Source organism: Salvelinus alpinus, chromosome 2 (genome assembly GCF_045679555.1).
Source record: "Salvelinus alpinus chromosome 2, SLU_Salpinus.1, whole genome shotgun sequence".
Classification (NCBI taxonomy): Eukaryota; Metazoa; Chordata; class Actinopteri; order Salmoniformes; family Salmonidae; genus Salvelinus; species Salvelinus alpinus.
In genome coordinates, this window is record NC_092087.1 from 9,533,390 (window position 1) to 9,559,868 (window position 26,479).

General features: G+C 44.6%; 2 protein-coding genes across 3 annotated transcripts in view; both read right to left on the bottom strand.

Annotated features, from left to right (window-relative positions):
- LOC139553480 (dual specificity calcium/calmodulin-dependent 3',5'-cyclic nucleotide phosphodiesterase 1B-like) overlaps positions 1-2,630 on the bottom strand; it is a 53,497-nt gene extending 50,867 nt beyond the window's left edge. The window contains exon 1 of the mRNA XM_071365845.1: positions 2,147-2,630. Within this exon, the coding sequence (XP_071221946.1) occupies positions 2,147-2,199 (53 nt within the window). The 5' untranslated portion in view covers positions 2,200-2,630. The remainder of the gene's footprint in view (positions 1-2,146) is intronic.
- A 17,745-nt stretch (positions 2,631-20,375) lies between these two features.
- The window catches only part of nckap1l (NCK associated protein 1 like), a 46,073-nt gene continuing 39,969 nt past the window's right edge, over positions 20,376-26,479 (bottom strand). For both annotated transcript variants that reach the window (XM_071365871.1, XM_071365861.1), the window contains exons 27-31: positions 24,788-24,881; positions 24,341-24,457; positions 21,484-21,593; positions 21,260-21,352; positions 20,376-20,977 (exon numbers count right to left, since the gene is read on the bottom strand). In XM_071365871.1, the coding sequence (XP_071221972.1) occupies positions 20,861-20,977; positions 21,260-21,352; positions 21,484-21,593; positions 24,341-24,457; positions 24,788-24,881 (531 nt within the window). In that variant the 3' untranslated portion in view covers positions 20,376-20,860. The remainder of the gene's footprint in view (positions 20,978-21,259; positions 21,353-21,483; positions 21,594-24,340; positions 24,458-24,787; positions 24,882-26,479) is intronic.

Below are 26,479 nucleotides of genomic sequence, written 5' to 3' on the forward strand. Positions count from 1 at the left end.
AGTAACCTCAGTATGTCACAGTAACCTCAGTGCATACAGTAACATCAGTATTTCACAGTAACATCAGCATGTCACAGTAACATCAGTATGCCACAGTAACCTCAGTATGTCACAGTAACCTCAGTATGTCACAGTAACCTCAGTATGTCACAGTAACCTCAGTACATACAGTAACCTCAGTATGTCACAGTAACCTCAGCATGTCACAGTAACCTCAGTATGTCACAGTAACCTCAGTACATACAGTAACCTCAGTACATACAGTAACCTCAGTACATACAGTAACCTCAGTACATACAGTAACCTCAGTATGTCACAGTAACCTCAGTACATACAGTAACCTCAGTACATACAGTAACCTCAGTATGTCACAGTAACCTCAGTATGTCACAGTAACCTCAGTACATACAGTAACCTCAGCATGTCACAGTAACCTCAGTACATACAGTAACCTCAGTATGTCACAGTAACCTCAGTACACACAGTAATCTCAGCATGTCACAGTAACCTCAGTATGTCACAGTAACCTCAGCATGTCACAGGAACCTCAGTATGTCACAGTAACCTCAGTACATACAGTAACCTCAGCATGTCACAGTAACCTCAGTATGTCACAGTAACCTCAGTACATACAGTAACCTCAGCATGTCACAGTAACCTCAGTACATACAGTAACCTCAGTATGTCACAGTAACCTCAGTACATACAGTAACATCAGTATGTCACAGTAACATCAGCATGTCACAGTAACATCAGCATGTCACAGTAACATCAGTATGTCACAGTAACCTCAGTATGTCACAGTAACCTCAGTATGGCACAGTAACCTCAGTACATACAGTAACCTCAGTATGTCACAGTAACATCAGTATGTCACAGTAACCTCAGTATGTCACAGTAACCTCAGTATGTCACAGTAACCTCAGCATGTCACAGTAACCTCAGTATGTCACAGTAACCTCAGTACATACAGTAACCTCAGTACACACAGTAACCTCAGTACATACAGTGACCTCAGTATGTCACAGTAACCTCAGTATGTCACAGTAACCTCAGCATGTCACAGTAACATCAGTATGTCACAGTAACCTCAGTATGTCACAGTAACCTCAGTATGTCACAGTAACCTCAGTATGTCACAGTAACCTCAGTATGGCACAGTAACCTCAGTATGGCACAGTAACCTCAGTATGTCACAGTAACCTCAGTGCATACAGTAACATCAGTATTTCACAGTAACATCAGCATGTCACAGTAACATCAGTATGCCACAGTAACCTCAGTATGTCACAGTAGCCTCAGTATGTCACAGTAACCTCAGTATGTCACAGTAACCTCAGTACATACAGTAACCTCAGTATGTCACAGTAACCTCAGCATGTCACAGTAACCTCAGTATGTCACAGTAACCTCAGTACATACAGTAACCTCAGTACATACAGTAACCTCAGTACATACAGTAACCTCAGTACATACAGTAACCTCAGTATGTCACAGTAACCTCAGTACATACAGTAACCTCAGTACATACAGTAACCTCAGTATGTCACAGTAACGTCAGTATGTCACAGTAACCTCAGTATGTCACAGTAACCTCAGCATGTCACAGTAACCTCAGCATGTCACAGTAACCTCAGCATGTCACAGTAACCTCAGCATGTCACAGTAACATCAGCATGTCACAGTAACATCAGCATGTCACAGTAACATCAGCATGTCACAGTAACCGCAGCATGTCACAATAACCTCAGTATGTCACAGTAACCTCAGTATGTCACAGTAACATCAGCATATCACAGTAACATCAGCATGTCACAGTAACATCAGCATGTCACAGTAACCTCAGTATGTCACAGTAACCTCAGTATGTCACAGTAACATCAGCATGTCACAGTAACATCAGCATGTCACAGTAACCTCAGCATGTCACAATAACCTCAGTATGTCACAGTAACATCAGCATGTCACAGTAACATCAGTATGTCACAGTAACATCAGCATGTCACAGTAACCTCAGCATGTCACAATAACCTCCTAAATCCTACCTTATCACAAACAGGAAAGGTTTACACTACTTAATGATGTTTGGAAACGCATTACCACTTTTTCGCCCCTGTTCCTATTTCCCAGAGTTCCTTTCTCTTACCTGGAGATAGGCATCTGGAGGTGTTTCTTCCTCACTCTCACCAGCTCAGCCATCCAGCCCACAGTCACAGTAAGGCAAAACCCTTAGACTCACAGTTTGACACTGCCTGCACAACCCAATGGTCCTGTCCTTTACAATCCTAATCACAGAGCTCAGGCATAGTGACACAGAGCACTGAGAGAGAGAGAGAGAGAGAGAGAGAGAGAGAGAGAGAGAGAGAGAGAGAGAGAGAGAGAGAGAGAGAGAGAGAGAGAGAATAGACTCTCCTGGGAAAAAAAACTGGAAAGTAAAAGGTCTCTCAGATAACCTACTGTTCAACGGAACCACCCAAAGTTCTCTGTCCCGAGAAACACTTCTGGTACACCCCAGCCTGCGTAGCCAGCACCCATCTGGGGGGACCTAGCTGAACTGTGATAGGTCTAGGCCAAAGTGTGTCAGTTATGTCAGTGCTGTGAAAGGAAGCAGGGCGAGAGAGAGAGAGAGAGAGAGAGAGCGAGAGAGAGAGAGAGAGAGAGAGAGAGAGAGAGAGATGGGGGGAAGGAGAGAGAGAGTTGAGAGAGAGACTGCACAAGAGAGGGAGAGAGAGAGTTGAGAGAGAGAGACTGCACGAGAGAAGGAGAGAGAGAGTTGAGAGAGAGAGTTAGACAGCACGAGAAAGAGGGAGAGAGAGAAAGAGAGAGAGCATTGAGAGAGAGAGATAGACAGAGCGAGAAAGAGGGAGAGAGAGAGAGAGATGGGGGGAAGGAGAGAGAGAGTAAAATAGAGAACCGAGCCAACTTCACTGATGGGGTGTTGACTGCTATGCTTTCAAGGCAGTGTGTGTACTCTAAACCCCAATGAGAATTTTCCACTGCACTGGCAAAGCACAGACCAAAGTCTTTTTCACTACAGGGCTTGTAGTGACCAAACCAAAATAAACCAATTTAAACTGTCCTCCAAAGTCACCCACAACAATTCAAACTGCTATTCGATTACCCAGAAAACCAATCAACCTTACATGTCAAATGAAAACATACAACGATAACCTGAGGCTACATGTTACATTACAACACAGTACAGCAGTTTCTTTGAATTCTGCCCATTTCTCATAACAACGACAACATCCCAGGTGTGGAGGCTGAAACTCCTCCTCCAGTACAATGGAATCTTCAAATCAAAGAGATTCTAGTCATTTACAAGATCAGCAATTCAATTCAGGTTTTAACTTGAGTACTGCTGGGGCATAGATACACCACGTATATCTTCAATTAATTAAGCCTCATTTTATAGCTGTCTGGCGAGGTCACCGGGGTCATGTCCATTCTGCTCACAGCAGAGTGACTTCCCCTGGTTGCTTGTCTTTCTTGGTGGCTGGGTCATTCCCATGCTCCTTGATGTGCCTCTTCAATTCACAGTGCATGACCGCATTTAAATCTGGAGGATCGATTTCCTCAAGTCGATCACTTTAAAAAGCTTTCTTTTGTTCTTCTATTGGAGAAATGACATTGCGACATACAGTGGGGAGAACAAGTATTTGATACACTGCCGATTTTGCAGGTTTTCCTACTTACAAAGCATGTAGAGGTCTGTAATTTTTATCATAGGTACACTTCAACTGTGAGAGACGGAATCTAAAACAAAAATCCAGAAAATCACATTGTATGATTTTTAAATAATTAATTTGCATTTTATTGCATGACATAAGTATTTGATCACCTACCAACCAGTAAGAATTCCGGCTCTCACAGACCTGTTAGTTTTTCTTTAAGAAGCCCTCCTGTTCTCCACTCATTACCTGTATTAACTGCACCTGTTTGAACTCGTTACCTGTATAAAAGACGCCTGTCCACACACTCAATCAAACAGATTCCAACCTCTCCACAATGGCCAAGACCAGAGAGCTGTGTAAGGACATCAGGGATAAAATTGTAGACCTGCACAAGGCTGGGATGGGCTACAGGACAATAGGCAAGCAGCTTGGTGAGAAGGAAACAACTGTTGGCGCAATTATTAGAAAATGGAAGAAGTTCAAGATGACGGTCAATCACCCTCGGTCTGGGGCTCCATGCAAGATTTCACCTCGTGGGGCATCAATGATCATGAGGAAGGTGAGGGATCAGCCCAGAACTACACGGCAGGACCTGGTCAATGACCTGAAGAGAGCTGGGACCACAGTCTCAAAGAAAACCATTAGTAACACACTACGCCGTCATGGATTAAAATCCTGCAGCGCACGCAAGGTCCCCCTGCTTAAGCCAGTGCATGTCCAGGCCTGTCTGAAGTTTGCCAATGACCATCTGGATGATCCAGAGGAGGAATGGGAGAAGGTCATGTGGTCTGATGAGACAAAAATAGAGCTTTTTGGTCTAACTCCACTCGCCGTGTTTGGAGGAAGAAGAAGGATGAGTACAACCCCAAGAACACCATCCCAACCGTGAAGCATGGAGGTGGAAACATCATTCTTTGGGGATGCTTTTCTGCAAAGGGGACAGGACGACTGCTCCGTATTGAGGGGAGGATGGATGGGGCCATGTATCGCGAGATCTTGGCCAACAACCTCCTTCCCTCAGTAAGAGCATTGAAGATGGGTCGTGGCTGGGTCTTCCAGCATGACAACGACACGAAACACACAGCCATGGCAACTAAGGAGTGGCTCCGTAAGAAGCATCTCAAGGTCCTGGAGTGGCCTAGCCAGTCTCCAGACCAGAACCCAATAGAAAATCTTTGAAGGGAGCTGAAAGTCCGTATTGCCCAGCGACAGCCCCGAAACCTGAAGGATCTGGAGAAGATCTGTAGGGAGGAGTGGGCCAAAATCCCTGCTGCAGTGTGTGCAAACCTAGTCAAGAACTACAGGAAACGTATGATCTCTGTAATTGCAAACAAAGGTTTCTGTACCAAATATTAAGTTCTGCTTTTCTGATGTATCAAATACTTATGTCATGCAATAAAATGCAAATTAATTACTTAAATATCATACAATGTGATTTTCTGGATTTTTGTTTTAGATTCCTTCTCTCATAGTTGAAGTGTACCTATGATAAAAATTACAGACCTCTACATGCTTTGTAAGTAGGAAAACCTGCAAAATCAGCAGTGTATCAAATACTTGTTCTCCCCACTGTACGTCGTGTCTAAGAAAAGTGTGAAAAACAAAAGACATGTTGAAGTCGATTTACATGTTTCAACATCTGTCACAGTAACCTGTGACAGATGTAAAGATTACAAAAAATTACATTAAAAAGCAATTTCAATTAGTTGGTTGTTATACGTTTGACATGTAACCAAACATGATGTTTACATGTTGGCATCCGGGTGGAAATCATCACCATATCAAAGGGGGAAAAAAAGTGTTAAAAAAGATCCTTCATCTTTGTTTTCCGCTGGATAAAATTACTTCGTAGAAGTAGTTGCATTAAAAAAACAAACGAGAACCCTCAAACAGCAGAGTGGGAGGAGTCTTCCAGTGTTGGGTAACCAAGGCTTCTCAGTGCCATCTGATTTCATTTAGAATGTTAGATCTGATTTCATTTAGAATGTTAGATCGGATTTCATTTAGAACGTTAGATCTGATTTCATTTAGAACATTAGATCTGATTTCATTTAGAATGTTAGATCTGATTTCATTTAGAATGTTAGATCTGATTTCATTTAGAACGTTAGATCTGATTTCATTTAGAACGTTAGATCTGATTTCATTTAGAACGTTAGATCTGATTTCATTTAGAACGTTAGATCGGATTTCATTTAGAATGTTAGATCTGATTTCATTTAGAACGTTAGATCTGATTTCATTTAGAATGTTAGATCTGATTTCATTTAGAATGTTAGATCTGATTTCATAACGGCTACATTACATTCTCCACACGTAGTCCGAATTAAAACATGATTGATCTCGTGTCATAAGGATTGGCATGACATCCTGTTCATCTAGTCTGAATGACAGTTGGATATCCTCTTCAACAAGTTTGATTTAAACGTGATTGATCTGATTTCATAATAACTGTTGGACATCCTCTTCCTCTAGTCTGAATTAAACATGTTAGTTAGGTCCTGTCCACTCCCGTCTCTATAAATCCCAGAGACAGGGGGACCTTTAGTCCCGGAATAAAACTGTTTTGATATATCTCTATAAATCCCAGAGACAGGGGGACCTTTAATCCCAGAATAAAACTGTTTTGATATATCTCTATAGATCCCAGAGACAGGGGGACCTTTAGTCCCAGAATAAAACTGTTTTGATATGTCTCTATAAATCCCAGAGACAGGGGGACCTTTAGTCCCAGAATAAAACTGTTTTGATATGTCTCTATAAATCCCAGAGACAGGGGGACCTTTAGTCCCGGAATAAAACTGTTTTGATATATCTCTATAAATCCCAGAGACAGGGGGACCTTTAATCCCAGAATAAAACTGTTTTGATATATCTCTATAAATCCCAGAGACAGGGGGACCTTTAGTCCCAGAATAAAACTGTTTTGATATATCTCTATAAATCCCAGAGACAGGGGGACCTTTAGTCCCAGAATAAAACTGTTTTGATATGTCTCTATAAATCCCAGAGACAGGGGGACCTTTAGTCCCAGAATAAAACTGTTTTGAGGATTTAGCATTATCAGGAGCAGTTTGAAGATCTAAAAGTACTTACTCAATTATCTCATCTTATATTTTAAAATGTTTCACCAACCGATCATAAATTATGAACGTGTTATTATCTTGTCTAACATTATCCAGTGTGGAACATACAACCTAGTCTCATGCAACCGTCAATAATAGAAGCAAAAGGTTAACTTTCCACATTAGTTATTTTACAACTACTACTCTGTCGACCATCATGAAACTGTAACGTACTTCTATGTGGATCTATAGCACATTAACGGTGTGTCTTTGGTTCTTACTTTTTGAACGTCTCCAGGCTGATGTCAGTGTTCGGTATTCTGGGATTCATAGCGTGGTTCCTGGCTGCTGGTTGGTGCTGCAGAGGCTGGCTGTGTGTGTGTGTGTGTGTGTGTGTGTGTGTGTGTGTGTGTGTGTGTGTGTGTGTGTGTGTGTGTGTGTGTGTGTGTGTGTGTGTGTGTGTGTGTGTGTGTGTGTGTGTGTGTGTGTGTGTGTGTGTGTGTGTGTATATCTGGAAATGTAGGTGACTGAATGAATGTGACAGAGTGTGTGTGAGAGTGTGTATGTGTATATCTGTGTGTTTGTGTGTGCATAGGTCCTGTGGCTTGGAGATCTCCAGCTCTCATCATGTGAGCATCTCTACCAACTCTGTCACCAACACTACAAGCTGTGATCCTTTACGTAAGCCCATTTTCCCACCAGTACTCGTCATCAGTGCCTCGGGAAAGCAGGGACAAGGCCTCAGGGGGGAGCTGGGACAAGGCCTCAGGGGGGAGCTGGGACAAGGCCTCAGGGAGGAGCAGGGACAAGGTCTCAGGGGGGAGCTGGGACAAGGCCTCAGGAGGGAGCTGGGACAAGGCCTCAGGGAGGAGCAGGGACAAGGTCTCAGGGGGGAGCTGGGACAAGGCCTCAGGAGGGAGCTGGGACAAGGCCTCAGGGGGGAGCTGGGACAAGGCCTCAGGAGGGAGCTGGGACAAGGCCTCAGGAGGGAGCTGGGACAAGGCCTCAGGGGGGAGCTGGGACAAGGCCTCAGGGGGGAGCTGGGACAAGGCCTCAGGAGGGAGCAGGGACAAGGCCTCAGGGGGGAGCTGGGACAAGGCCTCAGGAGGGAGCTGGGACAAGGCCTCAGGAGGGAGCTGGGACAAGGCCTCAGGGTCATTCACCAACTGATCTTAGATTTGGAATATAAATCTAATAATAAATGGACCATCAGACCTAGACTCAAATATCTGCATTGTAGAATTTTCATCTATCAAGAGCCCCCCTATTCTTCTTTCTCAATACCCCCCCCCCCCAAAACACACACACACACACACTCCTTCCACCCCCCCCAAACACACACACACTCCTTCCAACCCCCCCAAACACACACACTCCTTTCACCCCACCCATACACAAACAGACACAGACACAGACACAGAAGCTTTGTTTACACCTTGTGCTAACACGCGAGATTCTTGATCTGATCAATATGTCCTAATCAATATCTGGTCAAGATTTTTTTGCGTCTCTTATCCGTCCACTATGTCCGCATTGTGACCAGATTAGCCGGTGCCTCCCTTGTAGGCAAATTATATGACAGATATTCTTTCAAAATAATATCGATTTATTTATATACTGATACCATAAGTTCAATGGTGCTACCTGTCGATGATTTTAGAGGCCCAGTATTAGAGGCCCAGTATTAGAGGCCCAGTATTAGAGGCCCAGTATAATACTGATTTAAATGCTTTGAACATCAAACATCTGTTTACACTTGACTGGTATCCAGACACAATGCGTTTCTGACCACCTCCAGATGTGAGCAGGAAAATCTGATCACAATCAGATCACAGAGCTTTCAATCATCTACACATGTGTAAAAATGTGGGCACAATCAGAATGTGGACAAGATCATGACAAAAGGGTGAATGTTAGCACCAGGTATGAACAAGGCTAACGTGGTATACTGTAGTATAATTGTGCTAAATAGTGAGGAGCTGTTCAGTCACTTAGTTCGCCATGTCTCAATGGACTTCATCATGTGAGGTGTTCCTATCTACTGAGGTGTTCCTGTCTACTGAGGTGTTCCTATCTACTGAGGTGTTCCTATCTACTGAGGTGTTCCTATCTACTGAGGTGTTCCTACCTACTGAGGTGTCCCTACCTACTGAGGTGTTCCTATCTACTGAGGTGTTCCTATCTACTGAGGTGTTCCTACCTACTGAGGTGTTCCTACCTACTGAGGTGTTCCTATCTACTGAGGTGTTCCTATCTACTGAGGTGTTCCTATCTACTGAGGTGTTCCTGTCTACTGAGGTGTTCCTATCTACTGAGGTGTTCCTATCTACTGAGGTGTTCCTATCTACTGAGGTGTTCCTACCTACTGAGGTGTGAGGTGTTCCTATCTACTGAGGTGTTCCTACCTACTGAGGTGTTCCTATCTACTGAGGTGTTCCTACCTACTGAGGTGTTCCTATCTACTGAGGTGTTCCTATCTACTGAGGTGTTCCTATCTACTGAGGTGTTCCTATCTACTGAGGTGTTCCTATCTACTGAGGTGTTCCTACCTACTGAGGTGTTCCTATCTACTGAGGTGTTCCTATCTACTGAGGTGTTCCTATCTACTGAGGTGTTCCTATCTACTGAGGTGTTCCTACCTACTGAGGTGTTCCTATCTACTGAGGTGTTCCTATCTACTGAGGTGTTCCTATCTACTGAGGTGTTCCTATCTACTGAGGTGTTCCTATCTACTGAGGTGTTCCTATCTACTGGGGTGTTCCTATCTACTGAGGTGTTCCTATCTACTGAGGTGTTCCTACCTACTGAGGTGTTCCTATCTACTGAGGTGTTCCTACCTACTGAGGTGTTCCTATCTACTGAGGTGTTCCTATCTACTGAGGTGTTCCTACCTACTGAGGTGTTCCTATCTACTGAGGTGTTCCTACCTACTGAGGTGTTCCTATCTACTGAGGTGTTCCTATCTACTGAGGTGTTCCTATCTACTGAGGTGTTCCTATCTACTGAGGTGTTCCTGTCTACTGAGGTATGAGGTGTTCCTATCTACTGAGGTGTTCCTATCTACTGAGGTGTTCCTATCTACTGAGGTGTTCCTATCTACTGAGGTGTTCCTATCTACTGAGGTATGAGGTGTTCCTATCTACTGAGGTGCTCCTATCTACTGAGGTGTTCCTATCTACTGAGGTGTGAGGTGCTCCTATCTACTGAGGTGTTCCTATCTACTGAGGTGTGAGGTGCTCCTATCTACTGAGGTGTTCCTATCTACTGAGGTGTTCATATCTACTGGGGTGTGAGGTGTTCCTATCTACTGAGGTGTTCCTATCTACTGAGGTGTTCCTATCTACTGAGGTATGAGGGGTTCCTATCTACTGAGGTGCTCCTATCTACTGAGGTGTTCCTACCTACTGAGGTGTGAGGTGTTCCTATCTACTGAGGTGTGAGGTGTTCCTATCTACTGAGGTGTTCCTATCTACTGAGGTGTTCCTATCTACTGAGGTGTTCCTACCTACTGAGGTGTTCCTATCTACTGAGGTGTTCCTATCTACTGAGGTGTTCCTATCTACTGAGGTGTTCCTATCTACTGAGGTATGAGGTGTTCCTATCTACTGAGGTGTTCCTATCTACTGAGGTGTTCCTATCTACTGAGGTGTTCCTATCTACTGAGGTATGAGGTGTTCCTATCTACTGAGGTGCTCCTATCTACTGAGGTGTTCCTATCTACTGAGGTGTGAGGTGCTCCTATCTACTGAGGTGTTCCTATCTACTGAGGTGTGAGGTGCTCCTATCTACTGAGGTGTTCCTATCTACTGAGGTGTTCCTATCTACTGGGGTGTTGTGCTAACACGCGAGATTCTTGATCTGATCAATATGTCCTAATCAATATCTGGTCAAGATTTTTTTGCGTCTCTTATCCGTCCACTATGTCCGCATTGTGACCAGATTAGCCGGTGCCTCCCTTGTAGGCAAATTATATGACAGATATTCTTTCAAAATAATATCGATTTATTTATATACTGATACCATAAGTTCAATGGTGCTACCTGTCGATGATTTTAGAGGCCCAGTATTAGAGGCCCAGTATTAGAGGCCCAGTATTAGAGGCCCAGTATAATACTGATTTAAATGCTTTGAACATCAAACATCTGTTTACACTTGACTGGTATCCAGACACAATGCGTTTCTGACCACCTCCAGATGTGAGCAGGAAAATCTGATCACAATCAGATCACAGAGCTTTCAATCATCTACACATGTGTAAAAATGTGGGCACAATCAGAATGTGGACAAGATCATGACAAAAGGGTGAATGTTAGCACCAGGTATGAACAAGGCTAACGTGGTATACTGTAGTATAATTGTGCTAAATAGTGAGGAGCTGTTCAGTCACTTAGTTCGCCATGTCTCAATGGACTTCATCATGTGAGGTGTTCCTATCTACTGAGGTGTTCCTGTCTACTGAGGTGTTCCTATCTACTGAGGTGTTCCTATCTACTGAGGTGTTCCTACCTACTGAGGTGTTCCTACCTACTGAGGTGTTCCTATCTACTGAGGTGTTCCTATCTACTGAGGTGTTCCTACCTACTGAGGTGTTCCTACCTACTGAGGTGTTCCTATCTACTGAGGTGTTCCTATCTACTGAGGTGTTCCTATCTACTGAGGTGTTCCTGTCTACTGAGGTGTTCCTATCTACTGAGGTGTTCCTATCTACTGAGGTGTTCCTATCTACTGAGGTGTTCCTATCTACTGAGGTGTTCCTGTCTACTGAGGTGTTCCTATCTACTGAGGTGTTCCTATCTACTGAGGTGTTCCTACCTACTGAGGTGTTCCTATCTACTGAGGTGTTCCTACCTACTGAGGTGTTCCTATCTACTGAGGTGTTCCTATCTACTGAGGTGTTCCTACCTACTGAGGTGTTCCTATCTACTGAGGTGTTCCTACCTACTGGGGTGTTCCTATCTACTGAGGTGTTCCTATCTACTGAGGTATGAGGTGTTCCTATCTACTGAGGTGTTCCTATCTACTGAGGTGTTCCTATCTACTGAGGTGTTCCTATCTACTGAGGTGTTCCTATCTACTGAGGTGTTCCTGTCTACTGAGGTATGAGGTGTTCCTATCTACTGAGGTGTTCCTATCTACTGAGGTGTTCCTATCTACTGAGGTGTTCCTATCTACTGAGGTATGAGGTGTTCCTATCTACTGAGGTATGAGGTGTTCCTATCTACTGAGGTGCTCCTATCTACTGAGGTGTTCCTATCTACTGAGGTGTGAGGTGCTCCTATCTACTGAGGTGTTCCTATCTACTGAGGTGTGAGGTGCTCCTATCTACTGAGGTGTTCCTATCTACTGAGGTGTTCATATCTACTGGGGTGTGAGGTGTTCCTATCTACTGAGGTGTTCCTATCTACTGAGGTGTTCCTATCTACTGAGGTATGAGGTGTTCCTATCTACTGAGGTGCTCCTATCTACTGAGGTGTTCCTACCTACTGAGGTGTGAGGTGTTCCTATCTACTGAGGTGTGAGGTGTTCCTATCTACTGAGGTGTTCCTATCTACTGAGGTGTTCCTATCTACTGAGGTGTTCCTACCTACTGAGGTGTTCCTATCTACTGAGGTGTTCCTATCTACTGAGGTGTTCCTATCTACTGAGGTGTTCCTATCTACTGAGGTATGAGGTGTTCCTATCTACTGAGGTGTTCCTATCTACTGAGGTGTTCCTATCTACTGAGGTGTTCCTATCTACTGAGGTGTTCCTATCTACTGAGGTATGAGGTGTTCCTATCTACTGAGGTGCTCCTATCTACTGAGGTGTTCCTATCTACTGAGGTGTGAGGTGCTCCTATCTACTGAGGTGTTCCTATCTACTGAGGTGTGAGGTGCTCCTATCTACTGAGGTGTTCCTATCTACTGAGGTGTTCCTATCTACTGGGGTGTGAGGTGTTCCTATCTACTGAGGTGTTCCTATCTACTGAGGTGTTCCTATCTACTGAGGTATGAGGTGTTCCTATCTACTGAGGTGCTCCTATCTACTGAGGTGTTCCTACCTACTGAGGTGTGAGGTGTTCCTATCTACTGAGGTGTGAGGTGTTCCTATCTACTGAGGTGTTCCTATCTACTGAGGTGTTCCTATCTACTGAGGTGTTCCTATCTACTGAGGTGTTCCTACCTACTGAGGTGTTCCTATCTACTGAGGTGTTCCTATCTACTGAGGTGTTCCTACCTACTGAGGTGTTCCTATCTACTGAGGTGTTCCTATCTACTGAGGTGTTCCTATCTACTGAGGTGTTCCTATCTACTGAGGTGTTCCTGTCTACTGAGGTGTTCCTATCTACTGAGGTGTTCCTACCTACTGAGGTGTTCCTATCTACTGAGGTGTTCCTACCTACTGAGGTGTGAGGTGTTCCTATCTACTGAGGTGTTCCTACCTAATGAGGTGTTCCTATCTACTGAGGTGTTCCTACCTACTGAGGTGTTCCTATCTACTGAGGTGTTCCTATCTACTGAGGTGTTCCTACCTACTGAGGTGTTCCTATCTACTGAGGTGTTCCTATCTACTGAGGTGTTCCTACCTACTGAGGTGTTCCTATCTACTGAGGTGTTCCTATCTACTGAGGTGTTCCTATCTACTGAGGTGCTCCTATCTACTGAGGTGTTCCTATCTACTGAGGTGTTCCTATCTACTGAGGTGTTCCTATCTACTGAGGTGTTCTTATCTACTGAGGTGTTCCTATCTACTGAGGTGTGAGGTGTTCCTACCTACTGAGGTTTTCCTATCTACTGAGGTGCTCCTATCTACTGAGGTGTTCCTATCTACTGAGGTGTTCCTATCTACTGAGGTGTTCCTATCTACTGAGGTGTTCCTGTCTACTGAGGTGTTCCTGTCTACTGAGGTGTTCCTACCTACTGAGGTGTTCCTGTCTACTGAGGTGTTCCTGTCTACTGAGGTGTTCCTATCTACTGAGGTGTTCCTACCTACTGAGGTGTTCCTACCTACTGAGGTGTTCCTACCTACTGAGGTGTTCCTATCTACTGAGGTGTTCCTATCTACTGAGGTGTTCCTACCTACTGAGGTGTTCCTATCTACTGAGGTGTTCCTATCTACTGAGGTGTTCCTACCTACTGAGGTGTTCCTATCTACTGAGGTGTTCCTATCTACTGAGGTGTTCCTACCTACTGAGGTGTTCCTATCTACTGAGGTGTTCCTATCTACTGAGGTGTTCCTACCTACTGAGGTGTTCCTACCTACTGAGGTGTTCCTGTCTACTGAGGTATGAGGTGTTCCTATCTACTGAGGTGTTCCTATCTACTGAGGTGTTCCTATCTACTGAGGTGTTCCTATCTACTGAGGTGTTCCTATCTACTGAGGTATGAGGTGTTCCTATCTACTGAGGTGCTCCTATCTACTGAGGTGTTCCTATCTACTGAGGTGTGAGGTGCTCCTATCTACTGAGGTGTTCCTATCTACTGAGGTGTGAGGTGCTCCTATCTACTGAGGTGTTCCTATCTACTGAGGTGTTCCTATCTACTGGGGTGTGAGGTGTTCCTATCTACTGAGGTGTTCCTATCTACTGAGGTGTTCCTATCTACTGAGGTATGAGGTGTTCCTATCTACTGAGGTGCTCCTATCTAGTGAGGTGTTCCTACCTACTGAGGTGTGAGGTGTTCCTATCTACTGAGGTGTGAGGTGTTCCTATCTACTGAGGTGTTCCTATCTACTGAGGTGTTCCTATCTACTGAGGTGTTCCTACCTACTGAGGTGTTCCTATCTACTGAGGTGTTCCTATCTACTGAGGTGTTCCTATCTACTGAGGTATGAGGTGTTCCTATCTACTGAGGTGTTCCTATCTACTGAGGTGTTCCTATCTACTGAGGTGTTCCTATCTACTGAGGTGTTCCTATCTACTGAGGTATGAGGTGTTCCTATCTACTGAGGTGCTCCTATCTACTGAGGTGTTCCTATCTACTGAGGTGTGAGGTGCTCCTATCTACTGAGGTGTTCCTATCTACTGAGGTGTGAGGTGCTCCTATCTACTGAGGTGTTCCTATCTACTGGGGTGTGAGGTGTTCCTATCTACTGAGGTGTTCCTATCTACTGAGGTGTTCCTATCTACTGAGGTATGAGGTGTTCCTATCTACTGAGGTGCTCCTATCTACTGAGGTGTTCCTACCTACTGAGGTGTGAGGTGTTCCTATCTACTGAGGTGTGAGGTGTTCCTATCTACTGATGTGTTCCTATCTACTGAGGTGTTCCTATCTACTGAGGTGTTCCTATCTACTGAGGTGTTCCTACCTACTGAGGTGTTCCTATCTACTGAGGTGTTCCTATCTACTGAGGTGTTCCTACCTACTGAGGTGTTCCTATCTACTGAGGTGTTCCTATCTACTGAGGTGTTCCTATCTACTGAGGTGTTCCTACCTACTGAGGTGTTCCTATCTACTGAGGTGTTCCTACCTACTGGGGTGTTCCTATCTACTGAGGTGTTCCTATCTACTGAGGTATGAGGTGTTCCTATCTACTGAGGTGTTCCTATCTACTGAGGTGTTCCTATCTACTGAGGTGTTCCTATCTACTGAGGTGTTCCTATCTACTGAGGTGTTCCTGTCTACTGAGGTATGAGGTGTTCCTATCTACTGAGGTGTTCCTATCTACTGAGGTGTTCCTATCTACTGAGGTGTTCCTATCTACTGAGGTATGAGGTGTTCCTATCTACTGAGGTATGAGGTGTTCCTATCTACTGAGGTGCTCCTATCTACTGAGGTGTTCCTATCTACTGAGGTGTGAGGTGCTCCTATCTACTGAGGTGTTCCTATCTACTGAGGTGTGAGGTGCTCCTATCTACTGAGGTGTTCCTATCTACTGAGGTGTTCATATCTACTGGGGTGTGAGGTGTTCCTATCTACTGAGGTGTTCCTATCTACTGAGGTGTTCCTATCTACTGAGGTATGAGGTGTTCCTATCTACTGAGGTGCTCCTATCTACTGAGGTGTTCCTACCTACTGAGGTGTGAGGTGTTCCTATCTACTGAGGTGTGAGGTGTTCCTATCTACTGAGGTGTTCCTATCTACTGAGGTGTTCCTATCTACTGAGGTGTTCCTACCTACTGAGGTGTTCCTATCTACTGAGGTGTTCCTATCTACTGAGGTGTTCCTATCTACTGAGGTGTTCCTATCTACTGAGGTATGAGGTGTTCCTATCTACTGAGGTGTTCCTATCTACTGAGGTGTTCCTATCTACTGAGGTGTTCCTATCTACTGAGGTGTTCCTATCTACTGAGGTATGAGGTGTTCCTATCTACTGAGGTGCTCCTATCTACTGAGGTGTTCCTATCTACTGAGGTGTGAGGTGCTCCTATCTACTGAGGTGTTCCTATCTACTGAGGTGTGAGGTGCTCCTATCTACTGAGGTGTTCCTATCTACTGAGGTGTTCCTATCTACTGGGGTGTGAGGTGTTCCTATCTACTGAGGTGTTCCTATCTACTGAGGTGTTCCTATCTACTGAGGTATGAGGTGTTCCTATCTACTGAGGTGCTCCTATCTACTGAGGTGTTCCTACCTACTGAGGTGTGAGGTGTTCCTATCTACTGAGGTGTGAGGTGTTCCTATCTACTGAGGTGTTCCTATCTACTGAGGTGTTCCTATCTACTGAGGTGTTCCTATCTACTGAGGTGTTCCTACCTACTGAGGTGTTCCTATCTACTGAGGTGTTCCTATCTACTGAGGTGTTCCTACCTACTGAGGTGTTCCTATCTACTGAGGTGTTCCTATCTACTGAGGTGTTCCTATCTACTGAGGTGTTCCTATCTACTGAGGTGTTCCTGTCTACTGAGGTGTTCCTATCTACTGAGGTGTTCCTACCTACTGAGGTGTTCCTATCTACTGAGGTGTTCCTACCTACTGAGGTGTGAGGTGTTCCTATCTACTGAGGTGTTCCTACCTAATGAGGTGTTCCTATCTACTGAGGTGTTCCTACCTACTGAGGTGTTCCTATCTACTGAGGTGTTCCTATCTACTGAGGTGTTCCTACCTACTGAGGTGTTCCTATCTACTGAGGTGTTCCTATCTACTGAGGTGTTCCTACCTACTGAGGTGTTCCTATCTACTGAGGTGTTCCTATCTACTGAGGTGTTCCTATCTACTGAGGTGCTCCTATCTACTGAGGTGTTCCTATCTACTGAGGTGTTCCTATCTACTGAGGTGTTCCTATCTACTGAGGTGTTCTTATCTACTGAGGTGTTCCTATCTACTGAGGTGTGAGGTGTTCCTACCTACTGAGGTTTTCCTATCTACTGAGGTGCTCCTATCTACTGAGGTGTTCCTATCTACTGAGGTGTTCCTATCTACTGAGGTGTTCCTATCTACTGAGGTGTTCCTGTCTACTGAGGTGTTCCTGTCTACTGAGGTGTTCCTACCTACTGAGGTGTTCCTGTCTACTGAGGTGTTCCTGTCTACTGAGGTGTTCCTATCTACTGAGGTGTTCCTACCTACTGAGGTGTTCCTACCTACTGAGGTGTTCCTACCTACTGAGGTGTTCCTATCTACTGAGGTGTTCCTATCTACTGAGGTGTTCCTACCTACTGAGGTGTTCCTATCTACTGAGGTGTTCCTATCTACTGAGGTGTTCCTACCTACTGAGGTGTTCCTATCTACTGAGGTGTTCCTATCTACTGAGGTGTTCCTACCTACTGAGGTGTTCCTATCTACTGAGGTGTTCCTATCTACTGAGGTGTTCCTACCTACTGAGGTGTTCCTACCTACTGAGGTGTTCCTGTCTACTGAGGTATGAGGTGTTCCTATCTACTGAGGTGTTCCTATCTACTGAGGTGTTCCTATCTACTGAGGTGTTCCTATCTACTGAGGTGTTCCTATCTACTGAGGTATGAGGTGTTCCTATCTACTGAGGTGCTCCTATCTACTGAGGTGTTCCTATCTACTGAGGTGTGAGGTGCTCCTATCTACTGAGGTGTTCCTATCTACTGAGGTGTGAGGTGCTCCTATCTACTGAGGTGTTCCTATCTACTGAGGTGTTCCTATCTACTGGGGTGTGAGGTGTTCCTATCTACTGAGGTGTTCCTATCTACTGAGGTGTTCCTATCTACTGAGGTATGAGGTGTTCCTATCTACTGAGGTGCTCCTATCTAGTGAGGTGTTCCTACCTACTGAGGTGTGAGGTGTTCCTATCTACTGAGGTGTGAGGTGTTCCTATCTACTGAGGTGTTCCTATCTACTGAGGTGTTCCTATCTACTGAGGTGTTCCTACCTACTGAGGTGTTCCTACCTACTGAGGTGTTCCTATCTACTGAGGTGTTCCTATCTACTGAGGTATGAGGTGTTCCTATCTACTGAGGTGTTCCTATCTACTGAGGTGTTCCTATCTACTGAGGTGTTCCTATCTACTGAGGTGTTCCTATCTACTGAGGTATGAGGTGTTCCTATCTACTGAGGTGCTCCTATCTACTGAGGTGTTCCTATCTACTGAGGTGTGAGGTGCTCCTATCTACTGAGGTGTTCCTATCTACTGAGGTGTGAGGTGCTCCTATCTACTGAGGTGTTCCTATCTACTGGGGTGTGAGGTGTTCCTATCTACTGAGGTGTTCCTATCTACTGAGGTGTTCCTATCTACTGAGGTATGAGGTGTTCCTATCTACTGAGGTGCTCCTATCTACTGAGGTGTTCCTACCTACTGAGGTGTGAGGTGTTCCTATCTACTGAGGTGTGAGGTGTTCCTATCTACTGATGTGTTCCTATCTACTGAGGTGTTCCTATCTACTGAGGTGTTCCTATCTACTGAGGTGTTCCTACCTACTGAGGTGTTCCTATCTACTGAGGTGTTCCTATCTACTGAGGTGTTCCTACCTACTGAGGTGTTCCTATCTACTGAGGTGTTCCTATCTACTGAGGTGTTCCTATCTACTGAGGTGTTCCTATCTACTGAGGTGTTCCTGTCTACTGAGGTGTTCCTGTCTACTGAGGTGTTCCTATCTACTGAGGTGTTCCTACCTACTGAGGTAATCCTATCTACTGAGGTGTTCCTACCTACTGAGGTGTGAGGTGTTCCTATCTACTGAGGTGTTCCTACCTACTGAGGTGTTCCTATCTACTGAGGTGTTCCTACCTACTGAGGTGTTCCTATCTACTGAGGTGTTCCTATCTACTGAGGTGTTCCTACCTACTGAGGTGTTCCTATCTACTGAGGTGTTCCTATCTACTGAGGTGTTCCTACCTACTGAGGTGTTCCTATCTACTGAGGTGTTCCTATCTACTGAGGTGTTCCTATCTACTGAGGTGCTCCTATCTACTGAGGTGTTCCTACCTACTGAGGTGTTCCTATCTACTGAGGTGTTCCTATCTACTGAGGTGTTCCTATCTACTGAGGTGTTCCTATCTACTGAGGTGTTCCTATCTACTGAGGTGTTCCTATCTACTGAGGTGTGAGGTGTTCCTACCTACTGAGGTTTTCCTATCTACTGAGGTGCTCCTATCTACTGAGGTGTTCCTATCTACTGAGGTGTTCCTATCTACTGAGGTGCTCCTATCTACTGAGGTGTTCCTATCTACTGAGGTGTTCCTACCTACTGAGGTGTTCCTATCTACTGAGGTGTTCCTATCTACTGAGGTGTTCCTATCTACTGAGGTGTTCCTATCTACTGAGGTGTTCCTGTCTACTGAGGTGTTCCTGTCTACTGAGGTGTTCCTGTCTACTGAGGTGTTCCTATCTACTGAGGTGTTCCTACCTACTGAGGTGTTCCTACCTACTGAGGTGTTCCTACCTACTGAGGTGTTCCTACCTACTGAGGTGTTCCTATCTACTGAGGTGTTCCTATCTACTGAGGTGTTCCTATCTACTGAGGTGTTCCTACCTACTGAGGTGTTCCTATCTACTGAGGTGTTCCTATCTACTGAGGTGTTCCTACCTACTGAGGTGTTCCTATCTACTGAGGTGTTCCTACCTACTGAGGTGTTCCTATCTACTGAGGTGTTCCTATCTACTGAGGTGTTCCTACCTACTGAGGTGTTCCTACCTACTGAGGTGTTCCTATCTACTGAGGTGTTCCTGTCTACTGAGGTGTTCCTATCTACTGAGGTGTTCCTACCTACTGGGGTGTTCCTATCTACTGAGGTGTTCCTATCTACTGAGGTGTTCCTACCTACTGAGGTGTTCCTATCTACTGAGGTGTTCCTATCTACTGAGGTGTTCCTACCTCCTGAGGTGTTCCTACCTACTGAGGTGTTCCTATCTACTGAGGTGTTCCTGTCTACTGAGGTGTTCCTAGCTACTGAGGTGTTCCTATTTACTGAGGTGTTCCTATCTACTGAGGTGTGAGGTGTTCCATAGAGTCCCTACCGAGAACTTCTAGACCATTGGGGAGGCCCAGTACACACACACTACAGGATGGGACACACTCTCCCCAGCCTAACAACAGACCCCAAGGCTGAACACAGGGGACACTTGGTAGAGGTTGGGGTAGGTAGTCTTTCTGAGCGGTGGGAATGACATACACTCATGTTAGTGTAATGTGCATGTTGTTATTCTCTTGTACTGTTAAACACACATTTAAATTAATATCAGTAACCTGTATTCATAGACAATGGGAGTAAGTATTGTATTTTTTCCAAGATCTCTCCAAAAAACGATTTGACATTTTCTTTCATAAACCCTTTAATGGCTAAATAAAGCTTATAGCATTTCTGAAAGTTTACAAAGCTACAAATAATTGTGTTAGCTGTGCATAGTAACAAATTAATCAATCATTATTATTTATAAATCATCAGTTGTCACAAAGTGCTTTTTACAGTAATCCAACGTTGACCACATAGAGCTTTTACAGTAACAAGACCTAGACCCTACAGAGCAGAAGGCAGTATTTGGCGACATCAGAGACTAGAGCCAGGATTCAATCTGAAACGGTGCTATAGCAGGCCTGACGAACACGGTTAACATTGCCTTTGAAAGCCACACTGTCTACATAAGCGAGCGGATTGAATCCCAACCTAGATGAGAGTATATTGGATACTCAGTGCCGCCAGCCCAGGGATTTGATGAAGGCCTCGTACACCTCTCTGTAGACGTTCCTCATCTGTGTGTGTGTCTGTGTGTGTGTGTGTCTGTGTGTGTGTGTGTGTGTGTTAGCCCAGTGTAATGATAGAGTTCTTGTAGACCTCTCTGTAGGCGTTCCTCAACAGGACATAAGGGAAGCAGCTCTCCAACATGTCCTGGCTCAGGAACGGAGACGCCTCCACGATCTGTAGAGGAGGTAGGTGGCCAATGAGATGAAGAGAATACATTATTCATGTATAGAAAATAAAAAAGGTTAAATGTACAGTATACATGATTATTGACTTTTTCTCCTGAACCATGTGACCTGACACGGGAAAACATCTGGGACCTTGTTACGAGTCAGTCAGTAATCCTTGTCCGAGCCAGAACGACCCATAAGGACATAGATATGGCCCCTGACATTTTCAACATTACTATAAGTAGAAATACTGTAGGATGTGCATGTTTTCAAGAAGACCTGAGCCTACCATGTGCAGGAGAAGGTAGATGGAGTCTCTGTTCTTGCTGTCCACCCTATTCTCTACATTCTGACCCAGCTGGAGCAGAGTGGAAGATGCCACCTAGAAGAACAGGATTCACCTTTAGCAGTAGGAATAGATCTACAACTACAGGACAACTGTTTATCAGAGGAAAATGTCCCGTGTGTCAACATGACCTCTTTAGAGACGGTGCATCCGGGTCGATCACGTACCAGGAGGAACTCCTTAAGGTGCTGCTCTATGTTCTTGCTCTCGACGGTGAACATGGCTGCGGACAGCTGGTTGACGGCCGTGGCCAGACAGTGGATGTTGTTGTGATGCCCTGCGGTCAATCAATTAAAATCAATCAATCAATTAGTTGGGTGACGGCAGTGGCCAGACAATGAAAGTTGTGGTTCCCTGCGGTCAATCAATCAATTATCAAAGCAGAAGCCAGAGCCACACAGTCAGAGGGAAACCAAACTAAATGAAAGACACCACTTGTTATTATTTTTACAGGAACAGTCAACTCCCTAGACCGTAGGAGGTGTCCATTAGATCCAGCACTGCCAATAACAAAAGAAGGTGGCCACACATTCTGTAACTCCGATGTAACAACAACAATCCTACCGACGCTTCGACGGATCCTTTCTTCATCAGGGTTTCTGAATCCTTTAATTCCAGGTCATGTTTAAAACGCAGACAGACTAAAACCTGAACGCCATCTCTGATGTCACCATCTCTCTGACTTTGATCCACGTTTGTTATTTGATGCTCTTAGAGAGTTCTCCATCCGGCTCTGTGCCAACTCACGAGACAACTTCATGAAAAGTCTATGCCGTCTGACACAAACTATGGGGCGGCAGGTAGCCTAGTGGTTAGAGTGTAGGGGCGGCACGTAGCCTAGTGGTTAGAGTGTAGTGGTGGCAGGTAGCCTAGTGGTTAGAGTGTAGTGGTGGCAGGTAGCCTAGTGGTTAGAGTGTAGTGGCGGTAGGTAGCCTAGTGGTTAAAGCGTTGGACTAGTCACCGGAAAGGTTGCAAGATCGAATCCCCGAGCTGACAAGGTAAAAATCTGTCATTCCGCCCCTGAACAAGGCAGTTAACCCACTCTTCCTAGGCCGTCATTGAAAATTTGAATTTGTCCTTAACTGACTTGTCTAATTAAATAAAGGGGGGAAAATATTTAACAAACAAACAACAGCATCCCAAATGGCACCTTATTCCCTATGTAGTGCACTTCCCTATGGGTCCTGGTCAAAAGTAGTGCACTTCCCTATGGGTCCTGGTCAAAAGTAGTGCACTTCCCTATGGGTCCTGGTCAAAAGTAGTGCATTTCCCTATGGGTCCTGGTCAAAAGTAGTGCACTTCCCTATGGGTCCTGGTCAAAAGTAGTGCACTTCCCTATGGGTCCTGGTCAAAAGTAGTGCACTTCCCTATGGTTCCTGGTCAAAAGTAGTGCATTTCCCTATGGGTCCTGGTCAAAAGTAGTGCATTTCCCTATGGGTCCTGGTCAAAAGTAGTGCACTTCCCTATGGGCCCTGGTCAAAAGTAGTGCACTTCCTTATGGGCCCTGGTCAAAAGTAGTGCACTATTGGGGATAGGGTGTAATTTGGGACGCTGCCCAGAGTCCTTGTTAAAAACAAGTATTTCATTAGTCAACCTGTCTGAGTTAAGGTCAACGGGGAATTAGAAGAATTCCAAGGTGTCACAGTGATGACTGTGATGATGTCACTGTTCCCCCAAGTTCTGGTAAACTGGCGTGACCAGTGTCCATGGAATGTCAACCACATTGAACCAGTTAGCATAACTGTGGCAAATTCCACTGGTGTCGAATTTCACTTAGACGTGCATTGACGTCGATGGGAGATTAGGTGGAAATGTTACTTATGATTCACCCCTGAAAGATTCAAAATGAGCCAGTGCCTATTGAGCGTCTTTCCTAATCAGTTAGGATTGAAGCATACAGCTGGATCTACGCTAGTGCCGAGCGATTACAGCTTTTTAAGGTTGGATCAGTTTCGGTTTTATTATTAAAAATGCTGGATTGAATGTTGTAACAACACAGAATAAAACAATGAATACAAGTCCCCTGATGGTAGTGACTACTGTTTATCACTTATTAACCATCATTTACTCACATTATTTTACTAAAATATTTCAGTTGTGTATTTTACATTCGTTTTATTTGATGACTTTAATATTTCATTCAAAGTCATCATCTCATTTCTATAGAGCTGCTGTCTGACAAAATCACTATTTTAATAGTTCTTCAAAGTAAATAAGGCCTACTTTTATGACTGCTGAATACCAACTATCAAATCATCATGTATTTTCAGGTAGAGATGCCTCGCGAAGCAACAGCTGCTCTCTACATCCCCTCACAATCGCTCATTCATTTCGGTTAATCGCTTAGCACTAATCTACACACAACAGATGGCATGAGAAGGGCAGCTGTTGCTATTGTAACACCCAATGAGGATCCAAATGAACACATGAACATGTAAATCAGATCTGGGAAAAAAATATAAAAAAATGCATTTAAAATGTTTGAGTGAACAGACAACCCTGCTTGAAGAATTTCCCCAAGGGTTAAATTAAGCAATAAGGCACGAGGGGGTGTGGTATATGTCCAATATACCACGGCTAAGGGCTGTTCTTAAGCGCGACGCATCTCGGAGTGCTGGAAAGAGCCATTAGCAGTGGTATATTGGCCGTATATTGGCCATAAATTGCAAACCCAAGAGGTGCCTTATTGCTATTTTAAACTGGTTACTAAAGTAATTAGAGCAGTAAAAATACATGCTTTGTCATACCCATGGTATACGGTCTCATATAGCAAGGCTGTCAGCCAATCAGCATTCAGGGCTGGAACCAACCAGTTTATAATAAAGATTATTAGATGAAATGAACATCCTGTGGAATGTAGGAGGAGTTGGGGTCCAGCGTCAGAGAAGGCAGAGACACAATGTAATGTTGTTGGTTTTGCACTGAACTAAATGTATCACTAGGGTTATTGTGACCGTATGTTCAACAGGGAGTGAAGAGGGACATCCAAGTACATTTATCACAAGTCAATAACCCAGTCCTTACCACCATAATGTCTGCTGTAGTAGGAGTTTGGATCCAAAGCCAGGATGGGCAGAGACACAGCGATGTAAACCAGGAGAAGGCAGGTTAGCTTGTACTCCTCATCAACTGACGAGTTATCTGGAGAGTAGAACTCATATTTAGCAAACTTCCCTTTTAAAATCTTTTTTCTCTTCTTCTAAACTCTAGAAAACATTCATAGGAAATAAACAAAAGGGAAGTTGAAAGACATGCATTAATAGGTTAAATATTTGTTTATTTGTTTGACTTTTTAGCCAATTGGAGTCCAGCTATAAAAGGGGGAGGGTAGGTTGTGGAATCCTGCTGTTTTGTCATAAAGATATATTGTACAAAACCAATAAATGTGGTCCTTCGAGCCGGATAGTGACCTTTGTCTTGGAACACGACCAGTATAAAAACTGACATCCCACCAGAGACTATTGTATTTACCTGTACGCATACTAGCGATGGCTGCCACCAAGGCAGGGTCGATGTCACAAGTCAGACCTGCTGCAGACGCCAGCTCAAACACAGTCAGGGTTACCTGAATCAATTAAAACAAGATGTTTTCAACTATTTTTAATCTTAAAGATGCCTTCCTTTACTTATTTGGCTTACTTGCTCTTTTTATCTTCTAGCTGAGAATAAAAGCCTCCATTAAGTAAATATTTCTTAAACTGGAACTATAAAGCATTGGGTAACTACTGTTCCCTCTTTCTGTGGCACGGGGTGGGGGTATTTTGGGGGGGGGGGCAGAATGTTTCCGTTGAGGTGGTTATTTTAGTTGAGAGGTTGCAGACCAGACAGACATGATGCGTCTCTTACAGGGAGGTCAGCTTGCCTCTGCTTGGTGCCTGGTGCTGCTGACGTCTTCGGGTTTATCCTGAACCAGGCTGTGGCATGTTATGTTTTCTCTGCAGACTTGGGTTCAAATAATGTTTGAAATCTTTCAAATACTTTAAGTGTTTGTTTTAGCCTGCTTGACGTGCCAGAATGGCAGGGTTTGACTGTTCTATTGGTTTCCATAGCACTATACAAACTCTAACCAGCACAGATAAAGTATTTTTAAATAATTTCCAATAGTATTTACACCCGGGTCTGGGATGTCTGCTTTGTATGTCCTACTCTCACGCTCAGGGGGAAGACATAAGCAGGCCAGGGGGCTTTCCACAGTCAGATCCACATCTCATAAAATACGCTTTCTACTGTTCTGCCGCTCTACTCCTCTCTACTCTACTCTCTACACTACTCCTCTCTACTCTACTCTCTACTCTACACTACTCCTCTCTACTCTACTCCTCTCTACTCTACTCCTCTCTACTGCTCTCTACTCTACTCTCTACTGCTCTCTACTCTCCTCTACTCCTCTCTACTGCTCTACTCCTCTACTCCTCTCTACTCTACTCTCTACTACTCCTCTCCTCTACTCTCTACTACTCCTCTCCTCTACTCTCTACTACTCCTCTCTACTCTACGCTCTACTACTCCTTTCCTCTACTCCTCTTTACTCTACTACTCTACTACTCTACTTTCTACTCCTCTCTACTCATCTCTACTACTCTACTCTACTCTACTCCTCTCTACTCTACTCCTCTCTACTCTACTCCTCTCTACTCTACTCCTCTCTACTCTACTCCTCTCTACTCTACTCCTCTCTACTCTACTCCTCTCTACTGCTCTCTACACTCTACTCTCTACTACTCCTCTCCTCTACTCTCTACTACTCCTCTCCTCTACTCCTCTCTACTCTACTCTCTACTACTCCTCTACTCCTCTCTACTCCACTCCTCTCTACTACTCTACTACTCTACTTTCTACTCCTCTCTACTACTCTACTCTCTACTCTCTACTGCTCTCTACTCCTCTCTACTCTACTACTCCTCTCTACTGCTCTACTCCTCTCTACTCTACTCTCTACTCCTCTCTACTACTCTACTTTCTACTCCTCTCTACTACTCTACTTTCTACTCCTCTACTCCCTACTCTCTAGTCTACTCTCTACTGCTCTCTACTCCTCTCTACTACTCCTCTCTACTGCTCTACTCCTCTACTCCTCTCTACTGCTCTACTCCTCTACTCCTCTCTACTCTACTTTCTACTCCTCTCTACTACTCTACTCTCTACTCCTCTACTCTACTCTCT